At 28.5% G+C, this 17277-nt stretch overlaps 3 protein-coding genes across 3 annotated transcripts; all 3 read right to left on the bottom strand.

Annotated features, from left to right (window-relative positions):
* Window positions 1–817: 817 nt before the first annotated feature.
* LOC133035461 (putative FBD-associated F-box protein At5g53635) lies at window positions 818–2944 on the bottom strand. The gene is made up of 2 exons (XM_061111313.1): window positions 1631–2944; window positions 818–1189 (listed from the first exon to the last, which is right to left on the bottom strand). Exons 1-2 carry the CDS (start codon window positions 2867–2869, stop codon window positions 1007–1009), a joined length of 1422 nt encoding a protein of 473 aa, XP_060967296.1. The 5' UTR covers window positions 2870–2944; the 3' UTR covers window positions 818–1006.
* A 1853-nt stretch (window positions 2945–4797) lies between these two features.
* On the bottom strand, window positions 4798–7018 carry LOC115709188 (F-box/FBD/LRR-repeat protein At1g16930). The gene is made up of 3 exons (XM_030637237.2): window positions 6701–7018; window positions 5359–6621; window positions 4798–5257 (listed from the first exon to the last, which is right to left on the bottom strand). Exons 2-3 carry the CDS (start codon window positions 6610–6612, stop codon window positions 5057–5059), a joined length of 1455 nt encoding a protein of 484 aa, XP_030493097.1. The 5' UTR covers window positions 6613–6621; window positions 6701–7018; the 3' UTR covers window positions 4798–5056.
* A 5450-nt stretch (window positions 7019–12468) lies between these two features.
* LOC115709210 (uncharacterized) lies at window positions 12469–14446 on the bottom strand. The gene is made up of 2 exons (XM_030637269.2): window positions 12897–14446; window positions 12469–12797 (listed from the first exon to the last, which is right to left on the bottom strand). The coding sequence occupies exons 1-2, from the start codon at window positions 13314–13316 to the stop codon at window positions 12609–12611; spliced, it is 609 nt and encodes a 202-aa protein (XP_030493129.2). The 5' UTR covers window positions 13317–14446; the 3' UTR covers window positions 12469–12608.
* Window positions 14447–17277: the final 2831 nt, after the last annotated feature.

Genomic DNA, 17277 nt, shown 5'->3' with positions numbered 1-17277 from the left:
TTTACATTGTAAATTTACATGATTTCTATTTGGATACTTTTATTAGTGTGTATGGCTAGATATACGTTTATAGGGAGTAGATTTTGTTTTGTCACTGAATGTTTATATTGTGTTGTTGCTTTAATTTAAAGTTAATTATGTTTTTTTGTCTTCTAAACTTTAATATATATTAAATTATGTACTTAAATTTTTTAGGTCATTAGAAGTTCTTTCGAACGCATTGAGCTTGTTTGATCAAATCGTGCTACTAAATTTTTATTAACGTCAGATTTTTGTTAGTAAAATTAAACAAAAGTTATTAAATTTAACAATCTCAATAGTTCATAAATTTTTTTTAACTTTATAAAAAATTTACGTAGTATGATTTAGTATATGTCAAAATTCGGAAGACAAAATTATAATTAGCCTTAATTTAAAACTATTTGATATAAGAGTCTTTAAAGCTTTTATTTTTGTGACTCTCCCTACTTTTCATCACTAATTAGTTCTCCCCTTGGAGAGAAATGCTAATAGAATAATAGATATCTAGTCTCATTTAAATCTCTGAATTAAAATATACAAGATTTGCTACTAAATTGCACACAAATGATATCACATTCTAAAATGTTGGACACCGTAGAGTATAAGGCTAAAACACATTTCACAAGCTAGGGGATTACAAACAAACTATATGTTTTCTCTTATATAATAAGTTCCTTTTTCTTTTCTTTTTTATTGGAAAGATTACTTCATAAGATTATTCATAACAAACACGATAACAATCTCTTAAAACTCTAATCTAGACATTATTATTACACTTAAAACACTAATTAAAAATATTTTTACTAAAATATAAGTAAAATCAAAGAATAAATCCTCAATCTTGGTCAAGTTTTCTAGATTTGTAAAAAAGAAAAAATTGAATCAAAATGAGAAAATAAATTCAAGTTTATAGGGTCCCCATCTACTCCTCATTATCACATTGCAAAATCCCATTATTACTAAGTATAGATGTGAAAGGAAAACATTAAAAAGCTTTTTCTGTCCCTCCCACTATAGATAATGTCTTCAAAGAAGGAGAAATCCATCGTATAGTATCTCTCAAATCTAATTCTCGATCCAGTTTAGTGATAATAATAACTTTAAGATGCTCCCAATTAACTAAAGGAGAACGACAGATCCTCTTCAAGTCTTCCGGAATGATGAGAGCCTTCCATGTATAAAATTAAGAAAATGTATAAGAATATCCATATATAAAGGAGAAAAACTATTTTGGATCCTGTATTTTGCAAAAATTATCAATTACATTCTGTTTTGTTAAATGACAAAATAGATCCTAAATTTTTCAAAATGGTAAAAATAGAATCCTAAGCTCAATTTTCGACAATTTTATTTTTTAATATAATTAACTTGAAGACAACTTTTAACACGAACAAATACATAAAATGTAACCAGTTTTGACATAAATCTCTAGATCAGATTATTATTAAGTTTTAATATAGGATTTATTTTATCATTTAACAAAACAGATAGTCCTTAGTAATTTTGTAAAGTAGAAGATCCAAAATAATATTTATCCATATATAAATAAGAAAAAATAAAATGAAATATAAGATATGGAAATTAAAAAAAAAAAAAGTAAGAAACGTACCTTCTCTGTTCTGATCTTAAGGGTTAGCATGCTCCAACAGCAATTAATATTCAAAAGAAAATTCATCAACTTGATAAACCAAATGGGCTCATATTTAAGAAGATAATTGCAAATACAGAATGTTCCATGCAAAGAATTATGTGATGATGAGTCCATTAATATACTAACATTCACATCACCTTGATAAAAAAATGATGATAATTTTGGAGCTGATTTAATTATAACAGTCACCAATTCATCACAATAATTATAATTATTCAAGTTCAAATTTTTTAAAGTTTGACTCGAAATTGAAATGCGATTCAAATTCAATCCAAGTTCGTTGCACAAACTCAAATTTTCAAGGAGAGGAAGGTTCGAAATGAGTGATTCAAACGACGATGACTCTTCCGATAAACCCCAATCGCAAGTTAAAGAGAGATATGTAATTGCCTTGCATTGTGACAAGTCTAATTTTTCAAAGCAAACACCATTTAATTCCAAACACTCAAGATTTATGGCTTCAATCATTATTTTCTTTACTATAAACCTAATCTGATCAGTGAGTGTAATTTCCAAGTACTTGAGGCTTGAACTAAGTATTCTAAGCTCATAATTAGTGCTTAGATAACAATAAACCATTCTTAATTCTTCAAGTGATGGAGAACCCAACAACAACTTATTTACCACATCATGATGTTTAATTTGAACAAAATTCAATGACAATGATTTCAAAGATGGAAAATTAAACGAGTAAGGAGAATCTAACTCCACTCTACTCAACCTTAAAGTAGTCAAATATTTTGCGTTGACTACTAATGTTTTAGGTAAACGGTAGTAATGAAGTTGACCATACAAATCTTTGTCCTTGTCTAGGCGAAGATTTATTTCATTAGCTTTATTCTTAACTGCGAAAGCTAACCATTTATCTACACGACCAGACTCACTTCTTTCATAGGAATTCATCCAAACCTTAAAACTGGTTATGTTGGAACCATAGACAAGAAAATAAATACCTCTGTTGCGATGTTCCAAACAATTATCGACATAATTATAAAACTTTTGTAGTCCCTCTTGGACTCTAAAACGGTTCGTTTTAGTAGTGAAATAGAGTTTAGGGACTGAATACCACATGAATTTCCAATATTTGGAAAGGAGGCAAGTATGAACGACATCTTCAGTGGGAAGAAACGACAGTATATGATGAATGATTTCCTTAGGCAGTTTCGAAATTCTATCCTCTTTCTCCTCGGCCATCATCAACTACTTCTCGATTATCATCAATAAGTGGAATGTAGTTTAATCGTAAGTGCAGATATTTTTTGTTATGAAAGTTTGTTTTCAGAGAGAATATATATATAAATAAATAGATGTTATAGATATATTTAAATTTTAAATAAAATTAGTTTGGATAAAAAAAAAATGAAAAATCTTAACAATTGAAATTGAATGCTTCAAAAAAAAATCTTCACAATTGAGTTTTTCAAAAAAAAAATATCTTGATTAAAATACATACGAATTAAATCAATAACTATTTTTTTAATAAAACAAAAATTAGAATAAAAATCAATAACGAACTTCTCTTTTAGAAAAGTAATTCCTAAAAGAAAGAAAAAAAAAACAGAAAAATAATTCATCATTATTCAATTCTTTTTCCTAACTAATTAAGTTGAAGTTACATAATATTGGAAAACAATTGAGAAAAAAGAGGAGATTAATCATATATGGCATAACAGATAATTGATCGTACTGTATAACTGATCTTATACATATTGTATAACTATTATTACTATTAAAATTTAGAGCAATTTGCATAGAAATTCTTTTATGTTTTAATTTTTATACCATTAACCTTTTTATTTTTTTTTTGGCAAAACCCTCTTATGTTTTAATTTTTATACACTTAATTTTCTTTTTTTTTGTTGGCAAAATTCTTAAGTTTACTTTTCTTTGTAAATTTAAAGTTTTAGTTAAATATTACTCTATCGACTTCGAGGTTTTACTGTTATATATACACAGGTATATACAGTGGTCATTTAGTTGATATTTAACGATAATAATTAACTGGCGTGTCAAATTTACAAAAAAAAATTAAACATAAGAAATTTTTGCTATAAAAATAAAATAAAGAAATTAAGTGTAATAAATTAAATTTCACCGCAAATTGCTCTAGAATTTAATATTATCTATAACAATCATAAAATTGTTAAACTTGCCAATATAACAATAATTATGACACTAATTTTATTTTTGCCAAGTAAACTATCATAAGATTAAACTAGAAATTTGCTACCACAGACAGGGCAGCTCTCTCAAGACAAACTCATCATCGATCTTGATCTTAGAACAAGAACATGATTCCCTTCAAGCGATCAATGTGAAATTGGATGGAAAAAATTATTCGCATTAGAATTAAAATACTATGAAAACTTTTCTAAAAGGAAAAAAGATGGGGATATATTTTTGGAACAAGAATAAAAACCTTGAGATATGGAATCTCTAAGTTGTCTAAACCATGAGATTGAGAAGCTAACAACTTATCATTTTGAATTTTTATAATACAAGATGAGAAATCCATGTGATTTGGAGATAGTGAGTCATAAAAGAGTTACATGTGATATGTTGTGAACCCAAAATACTGCCGGTCCAAAAAAATAAACCAAAAAGAGCCGCTATGAGCTAAAAGAACCACTAAAGATTGGTGAGCAAAAACTAGCCACCATCTTAAGGGGATGTTAGAGTCCTATATTACTAAGGTGTAGAAATATAAAACTATATATAAGATGCATGGGCTTCTTAACATGTTGTGGTTTTGAGTTAGTTTACAGTGTAAAATTAGCTCAAAACTGCTCCGGGAAGAGATTACACCGGTTGTCGGTAACGACCTCGTGAGAGGCGGCCTCGTAAGTTTAACTTGTTACAAATCGGCCATGAGGAATTTGAGTAAATGTTAAACTGAAATCACCAAAAATTTATAGAAGAAACAGAGAATTTAGATGCAAGGCCCATACAAGAAATTTGAAATATACTGAAAGGGCTTGGAAAAATACACAGCAGAACATTTTGAAACCACCATTAGCCTTTAACAATGGGATACCCTAATCAATCTTGATTCTCAGGGTTACTAAGCAATTTTCTATTGTATGTTTTGATTGAGCTGAACAAGTCAAATCATACGGTCATTGTAATGATAAAAAAAGATGAAATGCATTACTAACAAACCAACACAAGCATAGAAAGTATCTCACCAAGCTTAAAATCCTTGAGACAAGGAATCTCTCAAGTTATCAAAACCTTAAGAACATAACGACTTCTCGTTTTGAAGTTTTAAAGGCGAGATGAGAGATCCATGTGATAAAGATAAAATGCATATCCAAGAGTAATTCACAAAAAATTCTTGTGAAGTTTAAAATTTGCATACAGAGTCAACTAATCTAATACTCCTACCTATAATAATTGATCACAAAAGCATGCAAGAGATGATCGTTTCGTTATAGATAATGTTTTTATAGAAGGAGACATCCACAACAAAGCATCTCTCAGTTCTGATTTTCTCTCTAGTTTGCGTGTAGCAAAAACTCGAAGATGCTCCCAATTAAGCAAAGAAGAACGACATGCCCTCCTCAAATTTTCTGGAAATATAAGAGCCTTCAAAAAAAAGGAATTAAAACTTAAATGTAGGTACAAAGAATAACAATATGCACTTAAAATACCACCATAAAATCAAATAAAATGAGAAATAAACATACCTGAAGTGTGTCAACATGTAGGGTTACCTTATTCCAAGAACAATCGAGATTCAAAAGAAAATTCAACAAATTGATAAACCAATCTCCATCAAAGTCCTCACGCCACGGCCACACAACAATTATGAATGTTCCATTCAACAAATTGGATGACTCCATTGTTATACTAAATTTGTGATTACCTTTATAACGAAATGATTCTAGTTTCGGAGCTGATTTAACAATAACATTCATTTCATTATCACGCGAGTTTTCTACACTGAAACTTTTCAAGCTTTCACTCGAGATGTAAATGAGCTTCAAGGCCAAGCATTCATCATTACTCAAAGTCAAATCCTCAAGAAGAGGAAGATTTGAAATGAGATATTCCAAAGATGACAAATCTTTCATATCATAATCACAATCTAACCTGAAGATTCTAATTCTCTTGCACACAGAAAGATTTATTTTGTCAAAAGAAACACAAGATAGTCTCAAAGATTCAAGATTTACCACTTCAATTCGCTCTACTAAATTATCATCCACTACAATTTCCAAGAACTTCAAGGCTAAACTATCACTATGAATGTGGAGCTTATGATCACTAATTAAATTACTTAACTCCAATCTCTCAAGTGAAGGAGAACCCAACAACAGATTATCCAACACATCTTTTTCTGCAAACCGAACAACACCCAAATTCAAAGATTTTAAGGATGGAAAACTAAATGGATAACGACAATTCAACTCCACCATAGCCAAATTCAAAATAGTCAAATATTTTGAGTTAACAAGTGGTTTAGGTAAGGAAGGGTAGTAACCATTACCATTCTCATCAGTGTCTTCTTCCCACAACCCAAGTTTAATTTCCTTAACTTTATTCTCAACTACAAAACCTAACCATTTATCTAGGAAGCTTGCATTACTCCAATCATACCTATCCATTGAAAGTTTAAAACTAGTAATGACAGAATCATGATCACCATCCATACCTCTCTTGCGGTGTTCCAAGAAATTTTCCACATAATTGTTAAACAAAAGCTGGCCATCTGAGTGTCCAATTTTCTTAGTTTGGAGGAAATGGAGATTAGGAACTGAACACCACAAGAATCTCCAACGCTTTGAGATGAGGCTAGTCAGAACGAGATCATCAGTGAAAAGAAAGGAGAGTATGTGAATGAGAAGTGCATCAGGTAGTTTAGAAATTCTGTCCACCTTTTCCTCCTCTTCACCCATCATCAATTTTGATTTGGTTTTTTTAACTCTTTTTTCAGCCATTAAAATGACCTGTAAAAATTAAAGCTTTACAGAATAAAGTAACAAACACAGAGAAATCATCAAATACTAGAATATAGTTGATACTTACTTGTAGGTGCAGTGCAGGAGCTTGGTAATGGAAGAGGGTTCTTTCAAAAGATGATTTTTTTATGAAAGGGTTATAAAATGGAGGATTAAAAGTTCAAAAAGAAGAAGAAGAAGAAGACTTCTGGTGTTCCGGACGAACTATTAGAAGGGAAGTGTGGTCTGTTTTTTTTTTTTTGTTTGTTTGTTTTGGTCAAGGCAGTTACTTAAGGCAAAATGAGTTTTTAACTTTTTATGTGTATATTTATTTTTGGTTGACTGCTTAAAAGATAAGCAATAGGTTTCATTACCAAGGAAGGAATAGGTCATAGGAAGGAAGGACTAGGATTCACAATCCCATTAATTACTAACCAGCAATTAACTCTATTCTATATTGAGTTTTTGGATTTTGTATTTTGTAAAAATTATTAATTAGACTTTGTGTTTTGTAAAATAACAAAATAAACCTTATATTTTTTAAAATTATATAAGTAAGACCCTGAATTAATTTTTTATCAAAATAAAGATATTATAACAAAATTAGTTATATTTTCTGTATCTGTTCATGTTAAAAATTGTCTTAAAGTTTATTATATTAAAAAATAAAATTGTTGAAAATTAAGCACAAAGTCTTATTTTTACTATTTTGGAAAATATAGGGTCCATTTTGTCATTTAACGAAATAAAAGGTCCAATTGGTAACTTTTACAAAACACAAGGTCCAAAATAGTATTTACCCTAAAATATATTTTCAAAATACTAATTTAATCATTTTACCAATCGATGTACATTTTCTTCAGGGATCCGCTCTTAATAAAGTAGGAATTTCTCGTTTAAATAGGAAATGGAGCAGGGGCAAAAATTATTTTTTGTCCCTAAATATTAAACAAAACGAGGATAGAGATGACACTCCTATTTCGATGAAGACTCGTTTAGTATTTTATTTTATAATTTTAATAATAATTTATAATTTATAATTTATGTTAGTATTTTTTTTAGTATATTTATATCATTTTTATGAATTTTAAGTTGTACTTTGGATAATAATTGATATGTAATATTTTAATTTTCATATAGTTTTATTATTTTTATATATTTAAATTTTTATTATAAACTTTATTTTGAATAATTAGTTTTTTTAGTCCCTGTACTTATGACACTATATTATGATGCCCCTTAATTTATAAGTGTAGTTAAAAATACCCCCTAAAATATATCAGTTGGAATAGTATAATCCTTCTATCTAATTCTGTTAAAATTGACTAAAGTTTACTGTTAAATTAATAATGTGGGATTATACATAGATAGTAGTTGAAAAATTATATACCATTAGGAAAATAAATTACAAGTCATAAAAATTACAATCACAGGAAAAAAAAAATGAAAAATAACATCCAAAAAATAGAATATCATTACCTTAATTTTCCAAAAATCCCATGTTCTTTCTAGTGATATCCATCTCTTCAAATACTGTAGAATCCTAATTTTACACCTTTTTCTAATTTGAACGGCTAAAAAACGATTGGAATTATTTTAATAAAATTACTTTTATTAAATTTTTTTAAAAGGTTATGAAATTATTTTTTAATCATCTTTCATTGTCAGTTATTATGCCACCTCATAGTCAATTTTCCCTCTAAAAAGAGATGAAATTACTACTCTATCCTTTGTTATAATACCACATCATCAATACAAACGGTATTTTAAAACAAAATAAACAGAAGGACTAAATGTATGCATATAAAATTATACAAGGACTATTTGTAACAAGGTGAATAGATTAAGGGGCATAATAGTATAGTGTCATAAGTACAGGGGGTAAAAAAGATAATTATTCCTTTATTTTTTATTAGGAAATTCTCCGCCCCATCTCTGATAAGAAATAAGCGAGAATAGGGATGAAAATCCTTAACGATGATGGGAACGGAAGAGCACTGCCCGCCAATTCCTTACCAGTGTGCGAGTATTCAAGGGTCATCTGAATACCCAAAAATAAATATGTGAGTACTCACTTAGAATAGTAAGTATTCGAATAATATAGTCTATAATATATGCGAGTATTATAAATAATATGAAATGGACACATAAAAGTATAGTGGTTCCGCATGAATTTTGGGCTCAACCTGTCTAATCCACTGTTGAAAAGAGTACTCTGTCTCTATTTTTTTATTCAAATCAGCCCCCTTTTAAATGGAGGGAAAATCTCCTACTTATAGGTAGTGATTATCGGTTAGAAATGATGATCATAATAAGACTATTACAATAATTAATATATAAATTGTATTGATTGCAACAGTTATAAAAATAAATGTAATGTTTGCCATGATTGTTCCTTGAATGTTTGAATGTTAATTTCCATAAATCAATGTGTTCGCATCTTTCCCCATTGATACTATGGTTTCCTTATATATGTTAGGTGTACTTTCTTTGATACAGCGAGCTTTCTTTCAGTTTATATTGGAAAACCTTTACTTTTGATACCGCGAGTACTATAATACTGCGAGCCACTTTCAATACCGCGATTTCTCTATAGCCAAGTCCTTCTCGCGGGGAAGGGGAAACTTATCCCAACAACATTAGGGTTGATGACCATGCTAGTTTTTTCACATTATTTTTTGATGGTTTTGATGTCTTTTATGATGTTTGTGCCATTTTTTATGGCTTGCCCCTAAATGTTTCATTTTTTACTCATGGTTTCGACAAACGACTTTTCAAATTTGACATATAAGTGTTTCAAGTCATAATATTATATTATAGATTATTTTTACCATCTTTATTCACATTACTTATTTTTTTATTAAATTGTGTGGTAATAGAACTTTATTTTTTGTCATTATGTAGGTCAGTTTTGTAGAGGACTATTGTTACAGAGACTTTGCCAATAAGTTTTATTTTACATATAATTTGTTTGAAAATTGTTATCTTCTAACTATTGAGAATTTTTTTATTAGTTTTTAAAAGAATTGATATGGGTTGATTTATTTATTTATTTTTTTTATCTTATTTTGTTTTGTAGATGTTTTATGGTCCATTCTTGATAGGTTAATGAGTTGATATGTAGTTTTTTAGTTTTACAAGCTGAAGCTCTGGCTCTTTTGGTGTGCTACTTGAGGATATTATAGCTTCATTATCTAAATTTTTGGGAGTATTTTTGTCCCATGTTGCTCGGTTACTTTAGTAGTTCATAGTTTGACAAAGCATGCCCTTCGGATAGGCGATGAGCTATCCTGTTCGAGGAGGTTCATGCGCTATTTGCAGATGTCTGCATCGTAAATTCTTGAGTGATTCTAAGTACTACGTCAAAAAAAATGTCATGTGACCATGGTCCATATTGAACAACACTTTACGTAAAAGGGGTTTTTCATTTTTACATTTCAATGCAATATTTTTTTGTATTTTAAGAAATCTACATAGCAACTAACGAAACAACTTAAATCGCAACCCAAATTCACATAACAACCCACATAATAACTACTAGAGCAACCCAAACTGTAAAAATAAAAAAAATGCTATATAGGGTAATTCCCCTACATAAAATTGGTATTGATAATTGGACTACATTGCATATGTACCAAGACTACTCCAATGGGCAACCCCCATTGGAGATGTTCTGAGCATCTTCAATGGGGTTTGCCCATGGAAGGTCTTTGCCATATGTGTATTTTGGTCAACATTTCAAATTAACTTTATGAATAACATTATCTAAAATGAGCAATAACCATGTGACATTATTTATTTATTTATTTTGAAAATTGTTACTTTATCACCAACTAATTTTTTTGAGAGAATATATATAATTATAAAATTTTATTTAAATGTGGTATATGAATCATAGTAAACAATTTTTGGAATTATCCCCAAGATAATTTTTATAAAAAAAATGTATCAAATCTGATGAAAGAAAAATTAAAAAAATAATATATTAAAATATAGGGCTTTTTTCATAAATGTACAACAAAAACAAAATAATTACAAAAAATGTGCAAAAAAAAATTATTTGAAAAATGTATACATTTTGAAAACTTATTACATAAAACCATACATTTTAATCATTAAATAATATAAATATTAAACTAATTACCATAAATAGATTAATGTAATTAATGTTTGTAATATTATTTTATAATATATTATCCTTATGTTTATTATATTAATATTTTAAAAATTATTAATAATAAAATATGTTTATTAAAATTCAAAATAAATAATTCCGTAAAATTAATTAAATAAATAATAAATAGTTTTATAAAAATAAACAAATTAAATATTTATTTTATTAAAGAATAAATGTTTATTATCTATTTTAGTATGAATTATTATAATTTAATAAGTTTTTTTTCAATAAAATACAATATAAAAATTATAAACATTAATGTATATAAATATAAATCAATGTTTAAAATTACTAAAATAAACACGGCACACATAGAGTAATATAATAAACATATGTGAATATTATTATTTTGTTTATTAAATTAGTATGTTTAATAAATAGAAAAAAAAATAAACATATATATACAAAATATTTTATATTATCAGTATGTTTATTATAATTGTAAATATAAAAATAGACATAGCTAATTTATACTATATACTAAAATATAAATATATTTTCTTTCTTTCTATATATTCATTATTTTCTAATGAGTTAGTGAACGAATTTTCTATTGAAATACAATTCTTACATCAAAAAATAAATAAACAAATATAACTTTATAAACTCCAAATATTATTTAATTAGAAAAAATAAACAGGACACAAAAAACAAAATAATTTTTTTTTTATGTATATTATTTATTTTCTAAAAAATTACTAAAAAATAAACATGACACACATAGAGTGATATAATAAACCTATGTGAATATTATTATTTTGTTTATTAAATTAATATAAAATAAAATAAACACATATATACATACAAAATATTTTATATTATTGGTATGTTTATTATAATTGTAAACATAAAAATAGACATAGCTAATATCTATACTATACTAAAATAAATATATATTTTTTTCTATTGTTTCTATATGTTGATTATTTTCTAATGAGTTAGTGAACGAATTTATCTATTAAAAAACAATTCTTACATCAAAAAATAAATAAACAAACATAACTTTATAAACTTCAAACATTATTTAATTAGAAAAAATAAAATATAAATTGTAGATAAGTATATATGCATATAATTTACCTAATGAACACAAAATTATTTATGGAAAAAATCAATATTAAGAATCATATATTTTACAATAAATAAAAATGTGATAATATATCAACAAAATATAAACAAAAAAAATTACATACATTTATAACACAAATAATAATAATAATAAAAAAAATACAAATTAAAAGAAAACACTTGTAAATAAATAAATAAAAAAACTAATCTTCTTTTTATAATTTTATAAACATAAATGTTTAAAATTTAAGTATATTGTATTTGGATATAGTATGTATTTGAATAATTGTTTTATAGAGAAGAATTAAATAGTGATTTAATCTAAATACAAACTTTCAATATTTGTAATAATGGTTGGTTTTTAAAATTATATAAAAATATAAAATAATTACTAATATATCATCATTCAATAACTATAATAATGAGTGATAATAAATCAAATAATCAAATACTTACCATTTATATATTGTATAATAAATTGAAAATAATTTTCTTCATAATAGATAAAATGTATGATTATATGAAAATAAATTATTTTGCACATATATTGTAATAAAATTATATAATGTATACATTAGTGTAAATTGCCCTAAAATGTATATATTATCTGTCAAGTTGTCAAAACCTTGAGATTAGCTTCAACCTAAGCAGTGAACAACGATAAAATGCATAACCAAGAAGAGAATAAACAAATCAACACAGTAACCTAAGTAGCCAGCCTTGTATATATCCAACAAAAGTATAATCTTCATCAACAAAAGTAGGTAGAAGACGACCGTTTTGTTATAGATAATGCTTTTAAAGAAGGAGACATCCACAACAGAGCGTCTCTCAATTCTGATTCTCTCAGTAGTTCACGTCGAGCAAACACTCTTATATGCTCCCAATTAAGCAATGAAGAAGGACATGCCCTCCTCAATTTTTCGGGGAAGATGAGAGCCTTCATTTATAGAATTAAAAATCAAATGCAGGTATAAAGAATAATAATATGAAGTTGAAATAACACCACAAAATCAAATAAAATGAGAAACAAACATACCTTAACTGACTCAACATGCAGGCTTACCCTATTCCATGAACAATTGAGATTCAAAGGAAAATTCAACACATTGATAAACCAATCTCCATCAAAGTTCTCACGCCACGGCCACGAAAGAATTATGAATGTCCCATTCAACAAATTGGATGACTCCATTGTTATACTAAATTTGAAACTACCTTTATAACAAAATGATGCTAATTTCGGAGCTGATTTAACTATAACATTCGTTTCGTAATCACAAGGGTTATTTACACGAAAACCTTTCAGACTTTCACTCGAGATGTTAATACGCTTCAATCCCGAGCATTGATCATTGCTCAAAGTCAAATCCTCAAAGAGAGGAAGATTTGAAATGATATTTTCTAATGATGACAATGTTAAACATTCACATAGATTATGAACTATCCAAACATACATTAAACTTGTTCATAATCATTAAAACCAAAATCTATACTTTATTTAGAGCATCACAAATGTAAAACACATACCTCCCATATTGGTATTCTCCATTTGTTGCTAAGACACCAAAACCTTCAATTCAATGTGGATAATCACCAAGTTGGTAGAAGAGAACCTATGAGAGCAAACCCTTTTCTTTTCACCACACACCCTCTCTTAACTCATACTAAACACATATTACCATTTTCATATACAACACTTAACCCTAAGGGGTTATATTAGGCTTATTGGGGTAATAAGTATAATTAGTGGTGGACTATAATTTAATGGACCAATTATAGTTTTAGGGTGCTCCCATGTGCCTCTAATACATTTATTAATTATTAACCATCCCATTATGGTAGTGAATAAATATTGGGCACATAGTTAATGATTGTGATTATGGTATTATATTAGTCCACAAATAAATAATTCTAACAGACAACTCTTTCATATAATAATCACAAGTTAACTTGAGGATTCTAATTGTCTTGCATACAGAGAGATTTATTCTGTCAAAGGAAACACCAGATAGCATCACAGTTTCAAGATTTACCACTTCAATTTGCTCAACTACTATATTGTCATCCACTACAACATCCAAGAACTTCAAGCCTAAATTATCACTAAGTATGTGGAGCTTATGATCACTAGTTAAACAGCTTAATTTCAATCTCTCAAGAGAAGGGGAACCCAACAACAGCTTGGCCAACACATCTTTTTCTGCAAGCCGAACAATGGTCATTTTCAAAGATTTCAAATATGGAAAACTAAATGAGTAACGACAATCCAACTCTACCCTAGCCAAATCCAAAATAGTCAAATATCTTGCATTGAATAGTGGTTTAGGTAAGCTATAGGGTAGTACATGGTACCATTCTCATCATCCTCTTCCCACAACAAAAGATCAATTTCTTGATCATTCTATTTTCAACTACAAAACCTAACCATCTATCTATGCGGTGAGCATTGCTCCAGTCATATTCATCCATGGAAAGTTTAAAACTAGTTATGACAGAATCACGATGATCATTATCCATACCTCTCTTGCGGTGTCCCAAGAAAGTTTCCACAAAATTGTAGAACAATCGCTGGCCCTCTGAATGTCCAATACTTTAAAATGCAACCAAACAAAGGAATGGAATGATAATTATTTCCTTTCCATTCCATTCCATTTCATTACCTCCAACCAAACGCCACCTAAGAGTATTTTAAAGAAAAAAAACTGTCTACATAGTTAATAGTATTTAAGTGGTTAGTTGAGTTGGCACATTTGGATTGGTTTAATATATTATGGGATCTTGATTCAATAAGATTTTCCATAAAAAAAAAGTTATATTTACACTGTTATAATTATAACTACGCCCCCAATATTTAAGGGAAATTACTTATATACTATTTTTTTAATTTTTTTTTTTAAATATACGATTTAGGTTTCTAAAGTGATTTCTGTCGTGGTTTCCATGTGTATTGCTATACGGATTATGATTGCGATTTATTTTTTATTTTTAATATGTTATATATAAAATAAAAAATAAAAGGTAATCGGGTTGGCGGGCGGCTTCGTGTTCAACTCGAAATCCAATGATTATAAAAAACCAACCCGCGAATTCGCCCAAAGATATATCGAGTTGGACCCGACTCACCCGAACAGAACGAGTTTTTTTTAATTTTACGGGTTAACCAGGTCGAGTCCGAGCAGGTTGGCCGAATTCGAATCAAACCCGATCAATATGTTCAATCCTAGCACCGAGTGATCTTATATTAAAGTTTAATAACATATATTAAATAAAATAAATATTTTTACAAAATTATCTTTTAACCATTTTTTGTATAATAAATTAAATATAAACATGATGATTGACAACATAAAATGATCTAATCCAATGATAATTGATCGATCTAATTATAATTGACTGTCAAACATTAGATATCCAATTGTGATCGAATCAGATTAGATGTTATTTTTAAATATTTAATTAGATCGGATCGGATGTTAAATAAAGTGTCCAAAAATCAAATACATCTAACATCTAATCGAACTAATTAGTATTTTCATTTAGTTGGATGAGTAATTAGATTTTATATTGTTATATATATGTATATTTAAAAATTAACATTAAAATTTTACTCATGTTTTCTTGGATTGGATGGATCCAATCCAATCCAATATAATGGACCTAAATATTGGATGGATGTGATCCGATCCAAAAATTTAATTACATTAACATGTCAATATCGTGCTAGCGGAGCCAACCCGAACACGACCCGTTTATTAAATAGGTTAGAAGAGTCAACCCGAACACGACATGAACCCATTTAAGTTAAACCCAAACCCGCTAATTCTCGTGCAGGTTTCGAGTCATGTTATCGTGTCTCACCTGTTTTGTCAGCCCTACTACCAAATAAGGCTTTGATCAAGACTCTTGTTTTCAAGGTAGTTGTAAACAAGAGCTTACCTTTGATGGGGTTACAATGTTGCACTACAGATATTATGGCGATTTCATCTTTGAAGTAGCCGAGTGCTGCTTTCAGCATGGTGGCAATCTTTGCCATCAGGCAGTTTTTAACATCGTTGTTTGTGCACGCAGACAGATGGACCGCAATTATTGACCATCTATGATGATGATATATGGTCATTTCCAGGGCCAGCCCTGAAACAAAGTGGGCCATAGGGAAAAAAAATTTGGGCCCTTATGTTAGAAAAAATGTGGTATTTTTCAAATTTGGTAAAAAAATTGTATAATTTTAAAAGAAGAAAAAAAAAATTGGGCCCCTGGACTGGGTGGGCCCTAGGCACAGGCCTAGCCCGCCTATGCCCAGGGTCGGGCCTGGTCATTTCAAATGAATGCATTAAAGCAATCAAAATGACGAAAAAATAGAAAAATAAATGAACTAGCCAAGAACACATACCTATTGCCAACAATGGAGTGAAGCTTGAAAATGTTTTGCTTTTCTGCCTAAAACAATAGGCCGAGTTTAAGGTCTAGCCTAAGGTAGTTGGTCCAACGCAACCTGCAGCTCTCCCCACATCCTTAATGAGAACTCAAAGCGACAACTCTTCCATCTTCAATCATTCAGTGTTGAGTTATAAGAAAAATCAAATAATGAGTTTTCTTATTGTGTCATCAACAAATGATAATGCTTAGCCTGCAAGTTGTTATGAAGCTGATTAATAAAACTAAATAGCTTGGAGACAAGTCCAAAACAATAGATAAGTGTATGCTGAAATGCCAATAATGAAGTAGTTTCTATGCAAGAGATGACATTCAGAGTTTTAAAGATATGGGCAATGGACAAGAAAAGTGATTCATTTTGTGCTCATAATTTCTACTTCAACGACTTTTTTCAGTTTTAATAGATAATTATTTAAGTCTTTCTAAGTCCTTATAGTTATTATGGTTTGGTTTACCATCGTTTGTTCACATTATCTTTATTCATTTTATTGTGTGGTAATAGAGTTTTATTTTTTGTTATTTTGTAGATTATTTTGTGGAGGACCTACAATTATAGAAATTTGTTCGATAAGTTTAATTTTAAATATAATCTATTTGTTATTATTTTTCAGCAGTTTTAAATTAGGGTGCTAGTTTGTTGTTACTAGACAAAGGTAATACATTTGGCTAGTTATACTTGGAAATGTGTTGTTTTTTAGTTTTTTTAGTAATGTTGAGCTTGTGCTTTGGGTTATGTGTTAAATTTTAAGTTTGTATATTAATTTTTATTTTGAAGATTGTCATTCTAATATAACTGTATTTTTTAGTTTGGTGGTTGTTATGTTTTTTCAGTTTCGCTAGCTATGGTGATAATTATTATAATGGGAAGGTACTTTTCATTGTGACAGGGTACTGTTTAAAGACGTTATAACTTTATTGTCTAAAATTTTGAGGGTAATTTTGTCTCATGTGGCTGGCATTAAGAATTCAACAACTCATAGTTT

Source organism: Cannabis sativa, chromosome 3 (assembly GCF_029168945.1).
Source record: "Cannabis sativa cultivar Pink pepper isolate KNU-18-1 chromosome 3, ASM2916894v1, whole genome shotgun sequence".
Taxonomy (NCBI): Eukaryota; Viridiplantae; Streptophyta; class Magnoliopsida; order Rosales; family Cannabaceae; genus Cannabis; species Cannabis sativa.
The sequence above is the reverse complement of the archived record's forward strand: the minus strand, read 5'-3'. Positions and strand labels throughout refer to the sequence as shown.